General features: G+C 36.8%; 6 protein-coding genes and 1 non-coding gene across 8 annotated transcripts in view; 4 read left to right on the top strand and 3 right to left on the bottom strand.

Annotated features, from left to right (window-relative positions):
* The window catches only part of LOC104759143 (protein FAR1-RELATED SEQUENCE 11-like), a 4,183-nt gene extending 3,959 nt beyond the window's left edge, over positions 1–224 (top strand). The window contains exon 5 of the mRNA XM_019238838.1: positions 7–224. Coding sequence (XP_019094383.1) covers positions 7–147 — 141 coding nt within the window. The 3' untranslated portion in view covers positions 148–224. The remainder of the gene's footprint in view (positions 1–6) is intronic.
* LOC104755234 (SKP1-like protein 18) lies at positions 1,273–2,106 on the bottom strand. The gene has a single exon (XM_010477583.2). The coding sequence runs from the start codon at positions 2,073–2,075 to the stop codon at positions 1,485–1,487; it is 591 nt and encodes a 196-aa protein (XP_010475885.1). The 5' UTR covers positions 2,076–2,106; the 3' UTR covers positions 1,273–1,484.
* Positions 4,061–5,254, bottom strand: LOC104755233. The gene has a single exon (XM_019239107.1). It carries the CDS (start codon positions 5,043–5,045, stop codon positions 4,395–4,397), a length of 651 nt encoding a protein of 216 aa, XP_019094652.1. The 5' UTR covers positions 5,046–5,254; the 3' UTR covers positions 4,061–4,394.
* LOC104755232 (mitogen-activated protein kinase 1-like) lies at positions 5,943–7,948 on the bottom strand. The gene is made up of 3 exons (XM_010477581.2): positions 7,791–7,948; positions 6,994–7,431; positions 5,943–6,920 (listed from the first exon to the last, which is right to left on the bottom strand). Exons 2-3 carry the CDS (start codon positions 7,414–7,416, stop codon positions 6,231–6,233), a joined length of 1,113 nt encoding a protein of 370 aa, XP_010475883.1. The 5' UTR covers positions 7,417–7,431; positions 7,791–7,948; the 3' UTR covers positions 5,943–6,230.
* LOC104755231 (LIM domain-containing protein WLIM1) lies at positions 9,436–10,990 on the top strand. The gene is made up of 5 exons (XM_010477580.2): positions 9,436–9,730; positions 9,920–10,016; positions 10,119–10,162; positions 10,254–10,343; positions 10,486–10,990. The coding sequence occupies exons 1-5, from the start codon at positions 9,596–9,598 to the stop codon at positions 10,693–10,695; spliced, it is 576 nt and encodes a 191-aa protein (XP_010475882.1). The 5' UTR covers positions 9,436–9,595; the 3' UTR covers positions 10,696–10,990.
* On the top strand, positions 11,946–12,027 carry TRNAS-AGA. The gene has a single exon. It is a non-coding gene; the product is annotated as a tRNA-Ser (tRNA).
* Positions 13,578–14,886, top strand: part of LOC104755229 (exocyst complex component EXO84C) — a 4,011-nt gene continuing 2,702 nt past the window's right edge. Inside the window, exons 1-3 of one of the 2 annotated variants that reach the window (XM_010477578.2) lie at positions 13,578–13,783; positions 13,937–14,031; positions 14,137–14,659. In XM_010477578.2, the coding sequence (XP_010475880.1) occupies positions 13,688–13,783; positions 13,937–14,031; positions 14,137–14,659 (714 nt within the window). In that variant the 5' untranslated portion in view covers positions 13,578–13,687. Of the gene's footprint in view, positions 13,784–13,936; positions 14,032–14,136; positions 14,717–14,886 lie in introns of both variants that reach the window. The other variant, XM_010477579.2, reaches the window with a different exon arrangement.

The following is a 14,886-nucleotide window of genomic DNA, read 5'->3' as shown; positions in this document are numbered from 1 at the left end:
ACTCTGGTCTCTGAATCAGCTAAATCGAAGGAGAGGCTAGATATAGCAACTGAGCAAACCTCAATCCTCTTATCCCGCATCAGAGAGCAGCCAGTCTCTTCTTCACTTGCTCTCCGAGACATTTCTTCTGTGCAGAGGAATTTTTGATACCGCAATGCTATGCGTGTCTAACGATTTTTAGATAAAATTATTACTTTGTTAACCTAATCTTACAAGGAAACTTTTATCTTACATACTCAAAAATATGCAGGACTAAAGAGAAATGAAAAATCAACATTTTGTTCGACTGAAGACTTTGTTTCTATGTTAAAGCGCACGACACATATCAGAAGAACAGTATCTTAATTAATTCAAGATGGTTAGTTAAATTACAACTTGATCTTGTAAGAGTATTGTTCCAACTTGATCTGGTTAAAGTGTTTCTTGATATTCCTCAACCGGTACTGAATTCTAAATGCTATAAACCGGTTCTGTCTAGAAAGTTCTGGAATCTCTATGTGCTGACCATTAGAGTTCTTGGTCATGATGGTCTTTCTGCTGACCATTAGGTAATTTAGGTGTGTGATTACTGATCTTGTAAGAGTATTGTTACAACTTGTTGACCATTAGCTCTATCTTCGTCTTGCTAATCATTAACATATATACTACCGGCTAACACGCCACAACTGCGAGCCTCAGATTTCTTTGCAGGTTGACCCTCTCATCTTCCACTTTTCTTACGTATTTGTCCCTCTATAATCTTTAACATGACTTGGCTTCTTAACAAAATGATGCTTGTTAGTAGGACTACCAAACCCGCCTTTAACGTTAGATCATGATGTTATTAATTGAATACTATTATACCATCTCCAAAGAATTCAAACTGTGACAAACAAAGAAATAGTTATAGTACCACCATACCATGTTGTCCAAATTTTAAGAAACCAAAATTTCCCGCTGATTTTACAATTCGAATATTTTCACACAAATCCCAAAAGCTTAGAACCTCAACCAACACATCAACCATTCAACCTCATCTGACACATCATGTGATTCCATCCCATTGACAACAGTCAACAAAATCACACACCTAATGGTCAGCAGAAAGACCATCATGACCAAGAGCTCTAACGGACACGTGTCCAGTCCATAATTCATTTGCCACTAGATAGAGATTCCAGAACTTTCTAAACAGAACCGGTTTATAGCATTGAGAATTCAGAACCGGTTGAGTATATCAAGAACACTTAAGTTTTTCAATTAGGGTTTATAGCATAGAGAATTCAGAACCGGTTGAGTAATAATATCAAGAACACTGAAATTTTTTTTCAATTAGGGTTTTTAACAAGATCCATCCAGAATCGATTCAGAACGCTAACATAGCAAGAACATTAAGAGTAGTACTACTAAACAAAGAAGATAACCTTGAGACCAAGTCAAATCACACATTTCAGATGAAACAAAAGAGAAATAAAAACCCTAAAAATCTGCAATCTTCAATCTGTTTACTTATCGTTTTCATTGAAAGTCCAAGCGTTCTCCTTGCGAATCGCTTCTTCCTCCTCCTTTGTGAAATCGTTCTCGATGTGAAAGATCTCTCGAACTTCCTCTGGCGATAAGTCCTTGATGTGATCCGCAACCGCCTGGCTAGCGAAACCGAGAAGCCCTTCGTAGTTGAGATAGTTCGCCGCAAGGATGAGTCTAAACACCGTCTCCAGATCTATATTCTTCAAGAACTCTTTGTCCCACTCGTCCAGCTTCTTCTTCGCCTCCTCCTCTTCCTCTTCGTCAAGCTTAACACGGCCTTTCTTCACGTGCTTCTCTCCGTACTCGATTACCAAGTCCAGGATGTCTCCGGTCACGTTCTCGATCGGAATCGGTCTGTCGGCGCATTCGTCTTCGATCATGTGCGCTACGATCAGAAACTGACGCGCCACCGCTTCGTTGATCTCGAAGGACACGCCGTCGGAGCTGATTAGCGTGATTTTGTTGGAAGACATCGTTAGACTCGCCACCGCTTCCTCGATCTCGGATGAAGAAGATTCGCCGGCGGATCTCTTGCTCGACACAACCACCGATTTCGAGGACGACGCCATTGTTAAAAGTTCTTTGTTGAAATGAATGTGAGGAAACAGAGTGAGTGAGTCAGGGTTATTTAAGTAGGGGAAATGGATCAGGATAATGGGCCTGTTAATTTCATAAAGCCCAAACAATTGTACGGCTTTTACTCGGCAAGTCCCACTCATCTAATTCTAGAACATTCGGGAGAGGACTTCAAATTTGGTGAACCAGTTTGGTTTTTGATAATTTCGAAACCGGTTTGCAGAAAACCGATCCGAGTAAAGATATCCAGGACATTTCATCATTTCACATTCACATTCTTCGTATTAACAAGTCCCCACACATCTAATTCTAGAACATTCGGGAGAGGAATCGAAATTTGGTGAGCCAGTTTGGGATAATTGGTTTTCGATAATTTCGAAACCGGTTTGCAGAAAACCGATCCTAGTAAAAATATCCAAGACGTACTAACTAAAAGAAGTGTAAAGAAAAAAAGGCGTCTTCGACTGATGATTTCAGATTAAAGTGTGTTATAGCAACACTAAACAGAGAGGTTAACCATTAATTTCACAACACATTCTTCGTATTAACGAGCTTAAGAGATTTCATCATTTCCATAATTTTAGTCATAAAGATAAACCGATCGACGTACGTCATAAAACCGAAATCAAAGTAGTCTAAAAGAAAACATAATGATCCAAAGATTCGTTACATGAAATAAAACTGAAATCGATCGTTACAAAGATTATTATTATTATTTTTGATTTAGAACAAACCAAACTCGGACCGGGTTTGACTCATCACTCAGTAGTCGTGGATGAAGGCAACGAAAGCAATGAAAGCGACAGCAAATCCACAGAGAATAGAGAGATTCTCGAGAACCAGAGACTCATGAGGATAGTTAGCGGCGCGTTCAAAGGCTTGTGCGAGCTGAAACAGGACGTAGCCAACGGCGGGGTACGCGAGAGCGGTGGAGAAAGGCTTGCTCGGGTCTCTCTCGTAGTTTCTCAAGGTGCCGTGGAGGAAGTAGGAAGCCACGGCCATTATCGCGGTCCTTGGGATGTGTTCGAAGAACCTCTTGAATGCTTCTTGGTTTCTTCTGCATACCTCCTCTTCTTCTCTGTTCATCTTCGGTTGTTCTCTCGAATCGTCTCAGTAAGAAAACTACAGAGTTGGAAACAAAACAGAGAAAAAAAAGTTTCAGGTAATCGAAAAGAAACGAAACGACAGACAAATAAAAATTGAAGATGTAGGACTGAAGAGAGAAATTACCGGCGGTGAGAGAAGGGACAAGTCTGCAATATGAACCTAACCTAGTGACAAACCAACCAAGTGACTGGCTTTATGTCTATACTTTTGTTTTCGAAATATGCCACGTAATTGAAACCAGCTGGTCTCTTTTTTTTGTCTCGGTTACTAACTTTACCGTACGAATCAGCCGCTCTCTCTCGTACACTGTCACACCTAGCTACACGTTATTCATTTTTGGTCTTTGGTCAAATAAACTTGCTTTTCAAATCCAAAATCTTTGATTACAATAGTATATCATTATTAGTTTGGATACACAACATTAATTAACGAATTAAAAAACTGCATTTTACTAGTTTAACTAAATCATGATTTCTTTGAAGCATACAATTGTCCATAGGGTCATGGTACAACATTATACAATTGTCGCTACCGGTATTACCATTGTGTATGTATGCATGCGGTTTAAGCTTGTTGAAAAGAATGCACGCACTAGTATTCATCAATTAACCATTTTCATATCCTCGTTAGCTTACAAAATTTCATGAATCTTTTTTTTTTGTCCTTTGTGGGACATGGACTCACATTAATGTTCTCTCATTCTATCCTTTGGGTTTACATGGTTCAGATATGATAAACCGAATAATATACCTGCGTAGGATAACCAATTTCCAAAATCTTGGAATACTATTTTTTTTAAAAAAAGTTGCAATCTAAAACATTTTAATATACTGTCCAGCGGTATCGTATCGTGCTATTTCCTTAAAGAAAACCAAGCGTGACAATATATAATAAACAAAATAAATATTACAGGTTGTCCAATGTACAAGAAACCCCAAAATCTCCAAAGCAAAAAAAAAAAGTTCCCATTTACAGATCATCAAATTCGACGAAATTTATACAAGAGACACTGAACCACGACCAAGAAGAAAATGATATGTTTGAATAGTTACATAGCATTAGAAAGAACTAGAAAAGAATAAGTTATGTACCTAAATTAACAGCTATGAACAAAAAAGAAAGACGAAAGAACCAAACGAATCAAGGAAAAAAAATGTTAGATGAAACGAATAAAAGAACTTTCACAAACCAGTTTCAAAAATTTGTCACCGGGTTTTAGCAGGAGCTGCCAGATGCGTAAATTTGTCACGAACAGCCGTCTTCTGGTTAAACGATGCTGCTCTGTCTTTGATATTCAGTTTCTTCTTTTTCTTCTTCGTCTCGTACGTTGATCCTCTGTTTCTGCTATGTTCCTTGATCATTGGAACCAAGTACCAAACAATACAAGTGCACATGATCGAGACGGTTCGTCCGAAAAACACCAAGAAGATTAGAACCAACACCACTGTCACGGGTAAGAAATGGTTCGGTTTCGAAATCTTCTTCAGATTCTCGTTCAACACACAGCTCTGTTTCTTCTCTGTTCCTGTCTCTATTCTCTTTGTTTCTTTCTCTTCCTTTGTTTTTGATTCGGTCACGACTTTGAAATCATCTTGAACATTCTTCTTCTGACCTGCAGTTGCCCTCTTTGTCTTGATCATTACGGGAACGCACTCTCCGGAGCTAGTGAACATAAACCGAACAAGAGGCGGTCCATCAGAATCAAGCCTCTTCGCGTAAATGCTCTGTCTTTTCTCATCTAGCTCAGAGACAAGCGCAGAGAATTTTTCAAGTCCTTGGTTTGAATAAGGATTCTTGCTTTCTTTATTGCCTCCTTTCCTCGATCTCCTCGGTGACGACGAAAACGGACTCAACATATCTTCAATTCGATTCGGTACAATCAACGAGAGATTCTCTGGTTTTACTACTAGTTCTTTATGTGTGTTAGGAGTTGTGAGAATTTAAGAGAGCTTGTAAGAATTTGGTTTATGAAATGGAGGAGTGGTTAGGCAAGATTTAGTATTTGGACAAGAGAGACGGCTTTATAATTGTTATCATAATGTGACTTGTCTTCATAAACTAATTGTGGATAGTATTATAAGATAAACAAATGGATTGGTGAATTGACCAGATCTCATTAAATGTGATAAATTTGATCAGATCACGTATTTATTTTTAACAATTTCCTTTTGTCCTGGGGGACGAGAATAGAAGATAAGTTTGCTACCAAATGAAAACGTCATCCCAGATGTATTTTGCTGATTTTTACTGATTGACTTTCTTGCGGAAGAAGCTATAACTTTTTTTTTCCATGATGGTGTATTCGTTTTGTCTTTTGGTTGATCATACATAAGTAATTGTTAATTAGCTTAGTTTTGACTTGGAAAAAGGAAAAAAGTGAATAAACCGTAATCATCATGTTGGGATATTCAATTGTAAATTTCTGATGGGTTTACAAAATATGGATTTTAGTTTTCTACAATAATAAGAAAACGAGTTATTTATGAGAAGGAACGTTGACATAGAAGGAAAAGCTTTTTAAGGCTTTAAACCAACAGAAGCAACATGTATCATGGTGTTGACAAAAAAGAAGCATATCATGTGATAAATAAATAAGGATGGTGTACTATCATTTTATAGAACTTAATTAAGAAACTAAAACGTATTTTTGTTCCGATTTGGTATGTTAGATTCGGTTCAAAGGCATATATGAATCAGAAGGCCTGTGATCGATCATCAATTATTCATATAAAGCTATGATACTACAAGTACTGTATATGAAAACTTGATTTATCAAAAGCCTTGGATTGCATTGTAGGGTTTAAGTTCTGAAAGAAACAAACAAACAGATAAACAGAACTCTCTCTCTATGTACATATGTTACAGACACACTTAAAGCTTGCAATTAAAAATACACACAGCTTCCGTGGCATCACTACTCGCTTAAACTGCAAGTTATTCTTCATCTTATTTTTCAATACCCTATAGACAATATGATGACAATCAGACATAAGTAGAAGAAGATTTCTATAAATTACCATTCGTAGGTACAGAACTTGAGCTCAGAGCTCAGTGTTCAAGGTTGAAGCTTGTGGATGGTAATGAAGCATCTCATCCCACATCATTTCTCTTATCATCTCCTCTTTCAAATCCTCATCTACATCCAGATCGACAGGAACGTGAGCCGGAGGGTTTGCATTCGGGTCATATAGCGGCGCCATGTATGGATGCTGGAGCGCTTCAGTGACACTAATCCTCTTTGACGGGTCAAAAACAAGCATTTTCTGAAGAAGGTCAATGGCCAAAACATTAGCACCCGGGTAAAGCCTGGATAAAGACATGGGGGGTGAGTACGGGAGTGATCTGATGTATCTTTTAGCTTTCGGGTTATCTATGAACTCAAGATCTTCTTCTCTTTGGCTTCCAAGAATGTTGACAATGAGCTTAAGCTGGTTTAGACATTCAGTTCCTTGGAATATGGGTTTCCTACCAAGAAGCTCAGCGAAAATGCAACCAACAGACCAAACATCAATAGATGTTCCGTAATTGTCACAGCAGAGGAGAAGCTCAGGAGCTCGGTACCAACGAGTCACAACGTATTCAGTCATGAACTGACCCTTGGTGTTGCTCGTCCGTGCAAGCCCAAAATCACATATTTTCAAGTCACAGTTTGCGTTGACAAGAAGGTTACCAGGTTTCAAATCTCGGTGAAGGATGTTGGCTGAGTGAAGATACTTGAGCCCTCGAAGCAACTAAACAAAAAAAAAACAAAATCTTATACAAAGATAGAACCAACAACATGTGAGTGGGAATCAAATAACATACCTGAAACAAGAAGTATTGGCAATGATCGTTATTTATAATTTGAGAAGACTTGATAATCTGATGAAGATCAGTGTCCATCAACTCATAAACAAGATAAACATCCTTAAAGCTACTCTTATGAACTGGCATCATGACATCTTTCAAAGCGATAACATTCTCATGTCGAAGATGGCGTAGAAGCTTGAGCTCTCGGAGAGTCCTCAACGCATCGATCCTATTCTCGTAGACATTGTGAATCTTCTTGATAGCGACTTTCTCGTTTGTATCAGAGTTAACAGAGGAGCAGACTACACCATAAGCTCCACGGCCAATAGGTTTGATTGGCATGTATTTAGTATCGATCTCAAACAGAGTTTGCCACATTGAGAAGTAGTGCTTCCCTTCATTCCTAATCCCGTTTGGTGGATCAACCAAAGTCGCCATTTTTTATTTTTTTTCCTTCATCATCACAATTCACAAATTAAGAAATCAAATTGACACAAACACACACACACACACACACACACACACACACACACACAATAATTTAACTTCTCATCAAACTTTTTATAGAATTCTTGTGTAGACAGATTGGTCTGTTAATAGTGAAAAGGAAAATATCAAAACTTTAGGGTCTCTAAAGTCAGACCTCATCTATGAATATAGTTGCAACTCATATACGTATATTTTTACCTTCACCTATCTTCACAAACCCCATATCTAACTAACGAAGCTTAATCGATTTTGTGATAGGAACTTAAACGAAACGGGACTGATGTGAAAAAGTTAACCGGAGAAAGGGGAGAAGGAATTCTAACCGGTGATAAAAAGTCAGAGATCGCCGGTGAGATATGGCCGGGAGAGAGAAAGGCTGTGAGGTTGAGAAGGTGGAAGAAGCAGGGGGAAGTGAAAAGATTTGGTCAACGCTCGGACAGTTGACCCTCTCTACTAGTTCGTTACTAGGTAGGTGTGTGGGTGTGGTCTCTTATTATTTGGGCTTTATTTGAGAGCCCATTTATATTTACTAGGCAACAAAACAGATTTACGTCTCTATCATCGGTAAAAATATCTGTATTTGTCTTTTTCGTAAATTGATCACCTAATTTAACTTATCATTAGCAAGCATCATTCGTTTCTGTCATTTGTGAAGATGTGTCCTTCTTAGTTTATAAAATTAGAGAATGTAGAAAAAGTATTTTTTATACTAAAATATATGTACAAATATATTACTTCCACCATTTTTTATATTATATTCCAATATATTACGAAACAGTTTTGTGCTTTTAACTTTACGTTTCAATCACCCTCTCTTTTTCATTTTCCTCCAGTCAGTCAGCAAACTAGCATCTTGAGGAAAATGTGAGAAGAAAACAGATTTAAACGCTTTCATTATTAAGTAATTGACAAAAATAAATAAAAAGAATGTTTGCAATTAAGTAATAATAAAGTGAGGAGGCCCATGTAGACAGAAAGGGAAAGCCCATAAATCTAAGCAGTGGCAATAATTTTTTGTTTTTGAGTCCTATATTAGTAACAAAATAAAAATAAAGTTAGGTGTTTTTGATTAAATTAAAAGAAGATGTTAGGTATCATTATGATCACTCATTCCCCTTCAACCAATTATGTCAATATTACAGCTCATCATATAGCCTTTATGGTAAAGCATGTTTCAGATATTTTTTCATATATTTTTTTTTAAATGTATATATAGAGATTTCCAACTAATTCACCACACAGCCAATACAGCTTTTAATCATTATCTAAACCACAGACAAAGATTCTTTCCAGTTGGTTTTCCCTGTTCTATTCTCTTCCTCCTCATCAGCTTCTACCCCTAAAGAGAGTGAAAATTATGTTCTACTTTTTTCTTGCTCCTAAATTAGCTTAAAGAAATAGTATTGAGCATTGTCTTGAATTAGCTAATTTGCATGCATTATTCTCGAACTAATTAGCTAATTTGGATAAAGAAACCACCAAGTTAATGTTGAAAATATATCAAGAAGACAGATATTGACGGGTGCTTACTTCACGTTCGGACAAATATAATTAAGAGACACAAAAAAGCCGTTGGAACCCTTTTTTTTGGTAGTACATTTTTTTTTTTTTTTTGCTAACGTACAAACTATTTTATCTATTCATCGTTTATCTTGTTTTGTGGATTAGACAATGACAAAAACAAAGCTAGGATATTGTCAGAAAAAAAAAAAAAAACCCAAATATTCGATTTTGAATTAGGAAAAGTTTCAAACACCAGAGCTAGTAATATATATCTACAGATAGATTGCTTAGTTGTTATATAAATTATTTTAAATATAGTATTTGAAATGCAAACAATATCTTACACAACTAATTTTGAACATTATTTTGCCACATTTTATTAGAAATTTGAATTCTTTTCCAGCTTTTATTTCGTTACACTTTAAAATGAGAAAAAAAGAAGAAGAAGAGAGACATGTTCATTTTTCAACATATCCGGTCCCCATATTAAAAACCCCAAGCAACAATAATTGACAATCTCTTCTCTTTCATCTTCATCTTTATTCCTCTTTTTAATTTATCCTCTCCCCTCAAGACGATTGAGTCCTTTACTCTGATCTCTTACAAAGAACACAGAACAACAAGAATGGCGTTTGCAGGAACAACACAGAAATGCATGGCTTGTGACAAAACCGTTTATCTTGTCGACAAGTTAACCGCTGATAACCGGGTTTACCACAAAGCCTGTTTCCGATGTCACCATTGCAAAGGAACTCTCAAGGTTTGTTTCTTTTGATTCTGCCAACTCATAGTTCTTACTATATTTTTGTCATGATTTCTTATATATAAACCCTGAAGTAGTAGATCTAGCTAGTTGATACATATAGATAAAGAAGACCAATCTATTAAGTAATCATATCTTTGAGTTCTTGGAGACGATGAATCTGATTGTTCTTTGATGATGAAACAGCTTAGCAATTACAACTCCTTTGAAGGAGTGCTCTATTGCAGACCACATTTCGATCAAAACTTCAAGAGAACTGGTAGTCTTGAGAAGAGCTTCGAAGGTAAAAAAAAAACAGATCAAAATGTGAAAAAAAATTTGAGAGGGAGGGGTGATTTTAATTTTGGAGATTTGAATTTAAAGTTTTGATTCTTTATGTATATAGGGACACCAAAGATTGGAAAACCGGATAGGCCTTTGGAGGGAGAGGTAATTTTCAGACAGCATAACAAAACAAATCTTTATCTGTTCTTGATAATGTTTTTGAGGTTCTTGATCTGAGAGCTTTTTTACATTACAGAGACCTGCTGGGACCAAAGTGTCGAATATGTTTGGTGGAACACGAGAGAAATGCGTTGGCTGCGATAAAACCGTGTATCCAATTGAAAAGGTATTCAATCTAAAAGAAGATTCTTAGATTCTTTACATAACAAATATGATCTGTTCTTAATCTATTGTCAAACACTAGAATCTTTGATAGTGCTGCATTGTTCCATAACTTGTGACTGATTACTATGTGGACTTTGTTGAAGGTGTCGGTGAATGGGACATTGTACCACAAGAGTTGCTTCAAGTGTACACATGGAGGCTGCACGATAAGCCCGTCGAATTACATAGCTCACGAGGGTAAGCTTTATTGCAAGCATCATCATCTTCAGCTGATTAAGGAGAAAGGAAACTTGAGCCAGCTTGAAGGAGGAGGAGGTGATAATGGCGCTAAGGACAAAGTCGTCGCTGCTTAATTTGAAACAACTCAATCTCTCTCCCCTGGATGATTTTGACCATATCGAAGAATCAAAAGCGTCACTACTACTTCTCTCGATGGATAACATATCATGGTTTTGTTTCTTCTCACGTTTGTGTTTTTCCTATTTAATTTGGTCTTTCATGTCTTTTTTTTTGGGGATCTTTGTTCACTCTTTTGTTGGGTTTCTTGAGATGAAACAAGAGAAACAGAGAAATAATGGATGGTTTTGCTAATGAGAATATATGTATTACGTTAAAGTAGCAATTGATATAATTTAATTCTCGTGAAAAGAGTATGCTTTAGACCATCTCCATTGTATTTCTCTATTTTTTTCTCTAAAATAGAGTAACTCAAAAATAGAGCACTGTTTTCCTCCAATGTATTACTCTATTTTCACCTCTATAATAGAGTTAGTGTAAAAAAATAGAGATGAGAATAGAGTTGCTCTATATATAGAGCAATCCTATTATTTTCTCTATTTTAGAGTAAAATATAGAGTAGGGTTGGAGCAAATGTTGCTCTATAATAGAAATTTGACTCTAAAATAGAGTGAGGTTGGAGATGCCCTTAGTTATCATTAGAATAGAGAGACATCATACATGAGAATGAGATGCTTGACATAAGCCTTTCACTTGTAAACCAAGCATTAAGCTACAATCCATTATGCTAGCATCTAACTCACACTCGGAGTCTGAGACAGGAATGAAGATAGAAACATAGAATCATGTATAAGTAGCTTTTTTTTTTTTGCTTTATCATTCATCATCTCATCTTTGTGATTAATTTCCATTTTGTTTTGTTGCAACCCAAGCTTAAGATAGGTAAGGAAACAACCTAAACCTCGTTGGAAAAAAAAAACAGAAACAACCAAACTCAGTTGGAAAAAGGCCAAAATAAATAGAGGAATAACGGATGTTTGGTTTATGAGAGAATATATTACGTTCAAAAACATTTGGTATTTTAATTATCATGAAGATCATTCTTCAGCAAAGTACTTGATCAATACAATTGCTATCATTTTGCTTTGGTAGTTTTTTCATATGCTACTTCAATTGTTTTTCTGATTTTTAAACCAGCTGTTAAACATAGCTATTTATAATACTTTTGTTTAAAGATTTTAAGAGCTTGTCTGAATTGTTAGCAATTTATCCTATTACACAGAGTCTGGGCGTTGCAATATTTCTTCAAAAGTCTCAGATATTTAAAACAGATATAAATTGTTATAGTCAATAAAGCAATCAATAAGTGGACGTGCCGGAGTGGTTATCGGGCATGACTAGAAATCATGTGGGCTCTGCCCGCGCAGGTTCGAATCCTGCCGTTCACGTTTTTTTGTCCTTTAAATCATTAAAGACGGCCAGACGGCATTATTTGGCTGTTCGTGAACTGCATGCACTTTTTGGCCCATCTGCATACACATCAAGCTACACCTATCATTTTTTTGCCAACTTTTTTTTTTTGTATAACAATTTTTTTTTTTTGCCAACTTATATATGCAAATAATTTGTGAATAGTAGTTTTGCATATTTATTATATTTAGACAAATGCGTACATATGCATCAAAATTATACTAATGTGTGATGTCAGAGACGTACGGGTAAACTTGTGTATTCATTCTATAATTATATTGAAATGTGCTAAACATTATGCGTAATTTCGGTTATAACGTATTTGTGTTTGAAATTAAGGTACATACAAGACAAATGAAATCAATATACTAATTCATAAAGTAGGAGGTTATATATATAGCCAAGCGATTCCTATAATGATGTTATCATTCCAACTATACAATAATCAAAAACTTAGGTGAATATACACACATCAAATCATAGTCTTCGATTTAACCTCTATATTTATACGTACGTACACCAGTCAGCCAGTCACCACCATATCTAACAATACAATTTCCAATAACGCAACCATCGATTACAACGAAGCCAACAAAATACCAGTCTTTAAACACATAACAACACGATTTATGCTTAGTCCAAAAAATTACGAGTTCGATCAAACATCTAAAGCCAAAGTTCCCTTTTCATGGGAACTGACGCCTGGAGTTTCAAGAAGACACACCAAAACTGAAGATCAGCTACAATGGAAACTTACGCCGCCTCCATGTTCTCATGTTGAGTATCGTGAGGAAATGTTGCAAAGTCCTCTTTTTGTTTGTCCTTTCACGCCTTCTAATATGGCTAGGACTTCGAGGTCCAATTTTTCAAGTTTCAGGAAAAGAGAAGACGACCCTTTTCTCGAAGCTTATAGAAAATGTTTGGAGCGTAGTCCGCTTCGTGTCTCTTCGTTGGGAAGAAACGTTCGAGCTGATCAAGATTGTTACGCGAAGAGCAAGAAAAAGTCTATCCTTTTATGGCTGTGGAGTAAGTACTCTTGCAAACTTGGTACTGATGGCTGGACTAGGGTATCTCGATTCCTTAAACCGAAATCTAGTACGAGAATCGATTCCACCGAGTAAACATGTTTTGTTTGATCTTCGTCAAGTTATGTAAAAGGCAATTAGTCAAATTGTCAAATCTTGATGTGTGGGGTTTAATCAATGTTCAACAAATATAATACTACGCTCTCGTTGTATAAAGTTTTGTTTGGTTCAGTTTTGTTGTCCTAAATAGTATATATTTCATTTGAATACAGTATATCCTAATGTTTAAAGAATATATTTCAATTTGTTGCCACTAAATAATGTTAGACCATTTAATTTTGTGAATGGTTTAAATATCGGTGTACTACCGTTTCTTATAGTTGAGAAATAAAAATTTCACGTTTGGTAAACACCGTGCCGTCTTTAATTTTACGAATTGGACTACATGCCGTTGGTTATAAAAAAGAAAAAAAAAAGAAGTCTTGAGAGAGAGTTGAGGAGTCCAAAAGCATCACTATCTTTGCTTCTTCGGCAACCGTGTCTGAGACAGTGAGAGAGACTCCGAGGAAGAAGACTGAGGGGAAAGAAGAAAATAGAAAGAGCGAAGTAAGACATGGAGAGCAGCGAGGAAGACGACGAGTACCCATATATCGAAAGCATCATTCCTCAGTCAAAGATCGATTCCGTTCACCAGTCTCTCACCGAAAAGGTCTTTCCTTTTTTTTTCTTTCTTTCGCTTATTTCAATTGGGTTCTTTCCGATTTCTCCGATTGATCTGGATTAGGACTCAGTTTGCCCTCGAATTTAACGCATTGGCTTTAAAGTAGTTGAACCTAAGATTTGGTAATGTTAAACAATGCAGGGAATTAGAAAACTGTGCTGTGAGCTTTTGGATTTAAAGGATGCTGTGGAAAATATGTGCGGTGATATGCGTACCAAGTACCTTGCTTTCTTACGGTAAATATTAACTAACTTCTCTTTCTTATTTGGTTTGCTAGTTTCTTCGTATCAGCTTAATGTTTGGTGTAAGATTCATATATCTTTATGTTTGGGTTTGTGTAGGATATCTGAAGAAGCGGTGGAGATGGAGCACGAGTTGGTTGAGCTACGGAAACATATATCTTCGCAGGGGATTCTTGTGCAGGATCTGATGGCTGGAGTTTGCCGTGAGATGGATGATTGGAATCGATCAGCTGGTGATGCAGATGACGCTCAAGTCAAAGATGATCCTTTGCCTGATGAAGTAACTGATCCAAAGTCTGAGTTTTTGGAGAAAATTGATCTTCTTTTGGCTGAACATAAAGTGGATGAGGCACTGGAGGCGATGGATGCTGAGGAAAGAAACTGCACAGATCTTAAAGGGTCAGTCGAGATGTCCTCTTACAAGTCTGCTTTTTTGGAAAGAAAGGCGGTTCTTGAGGATCAGCTTCTTAAAATTGCTAAACAACCTTCGGTTAGTGTAGCTGAACTGAAGCATGCATTGACTGGGTTGATCAGACTAGGAAAAGGACCGTCAGCTCACCAGTTGCTTCTTAAGTTTTATGCCACAAGACTCCGCAGAAGAATCGAGGCCTTTCTTCCTTCGTGTTCAAGCTGTCCACACACTTTCCCTGCTACTCTGTCTAAGCTTGTTTTCTCTAACATCTCAGTGGCTGCGAAAGAATCCACTGCCATGTTTGGTGATGATGATAATCCCGCATATTCCAACAAAGTTGTCCAATGGGCAGAGAGGGAAGTTGAGTATTTGGTACGGTTGGTTAAAGAAAACGCTTCGCCTTCCGAAACAGCTTCTGCATTGCGTGCAGCCAGTGT

Source organism: Camelina sativa, chromosome 17, assembly GCF_000633955.1.
Source record: "Camelina sativa cultivar DH55 chromosome 17, Cs, whole genome shotgun sequence".
NCBI lineage: Eukaryota > Viridiplantae > Streptophyta > Magnoliopsida > Brassicales > Brassicaceae > Camelina > Camelina sativa.
This window is presented reverse-complemented; position numbering and strand designations above follow the sequence as displayed.

What these genes read in the sequence shown, in the direction of transcription:
- LOC104755234 (XM_010477583.2), bottom strand. Translation starts at nt 2,075, where the DNA reads ATGGCGTCGTCCTCGAAATCGGTGGTTGTGTCGAGCAAGAGATCCGCC.
- LOC104755233 (XM_019239107.1), bottom strand. Translation starts at nt 5,045, where the DNA reads ATGTTGAGTCCGTTTTCGTCGTCACCGAGGAGATCGAGGAAAGGAGGC.
- LOC104755232 (XM_010477581.2), bottom strand. Translation starts at nt 7,416, where the DNA reads ATGGCGACTTTGGTTGATCCACCAAACGGGATTAGGAATGAAGGGAAG. An exon ending in GCCAATACTTCTTGTTTCAG is followed by an intron (nt 6,921 to 6,993) that starts GTATGTTATTTG and finishes TTTTTTGTTTAG; the next exon opens with TTGCTTCGAGGGCTCAAGTA.
- LOC104755231 (XM_010477580.2), top strand. Translation starts at nt 9,596, where the DNA reads ATGGCGTTTGCAGGAACAACACAGAAATGCATGGCTTGTGACAAAACC. An exon ending in TCTTGAGAAGAGCTTCGAAG is followed by an intron (nt 10,017 to 10,118) that starts GTAAAAAAAAAA and finishes TTATGTATATAG; the next exon opens with GGACACCAAAGATTGGAAAA. An exon ending in CCGTGTATCCAATTGAAAAG is followed by an intron (nt 10,344 to 10,485) that starts GTATTCAATCTA and finishes ACTTTGTTGAAG; the next exon opens with GTGTCGGTGAATGGGACATT.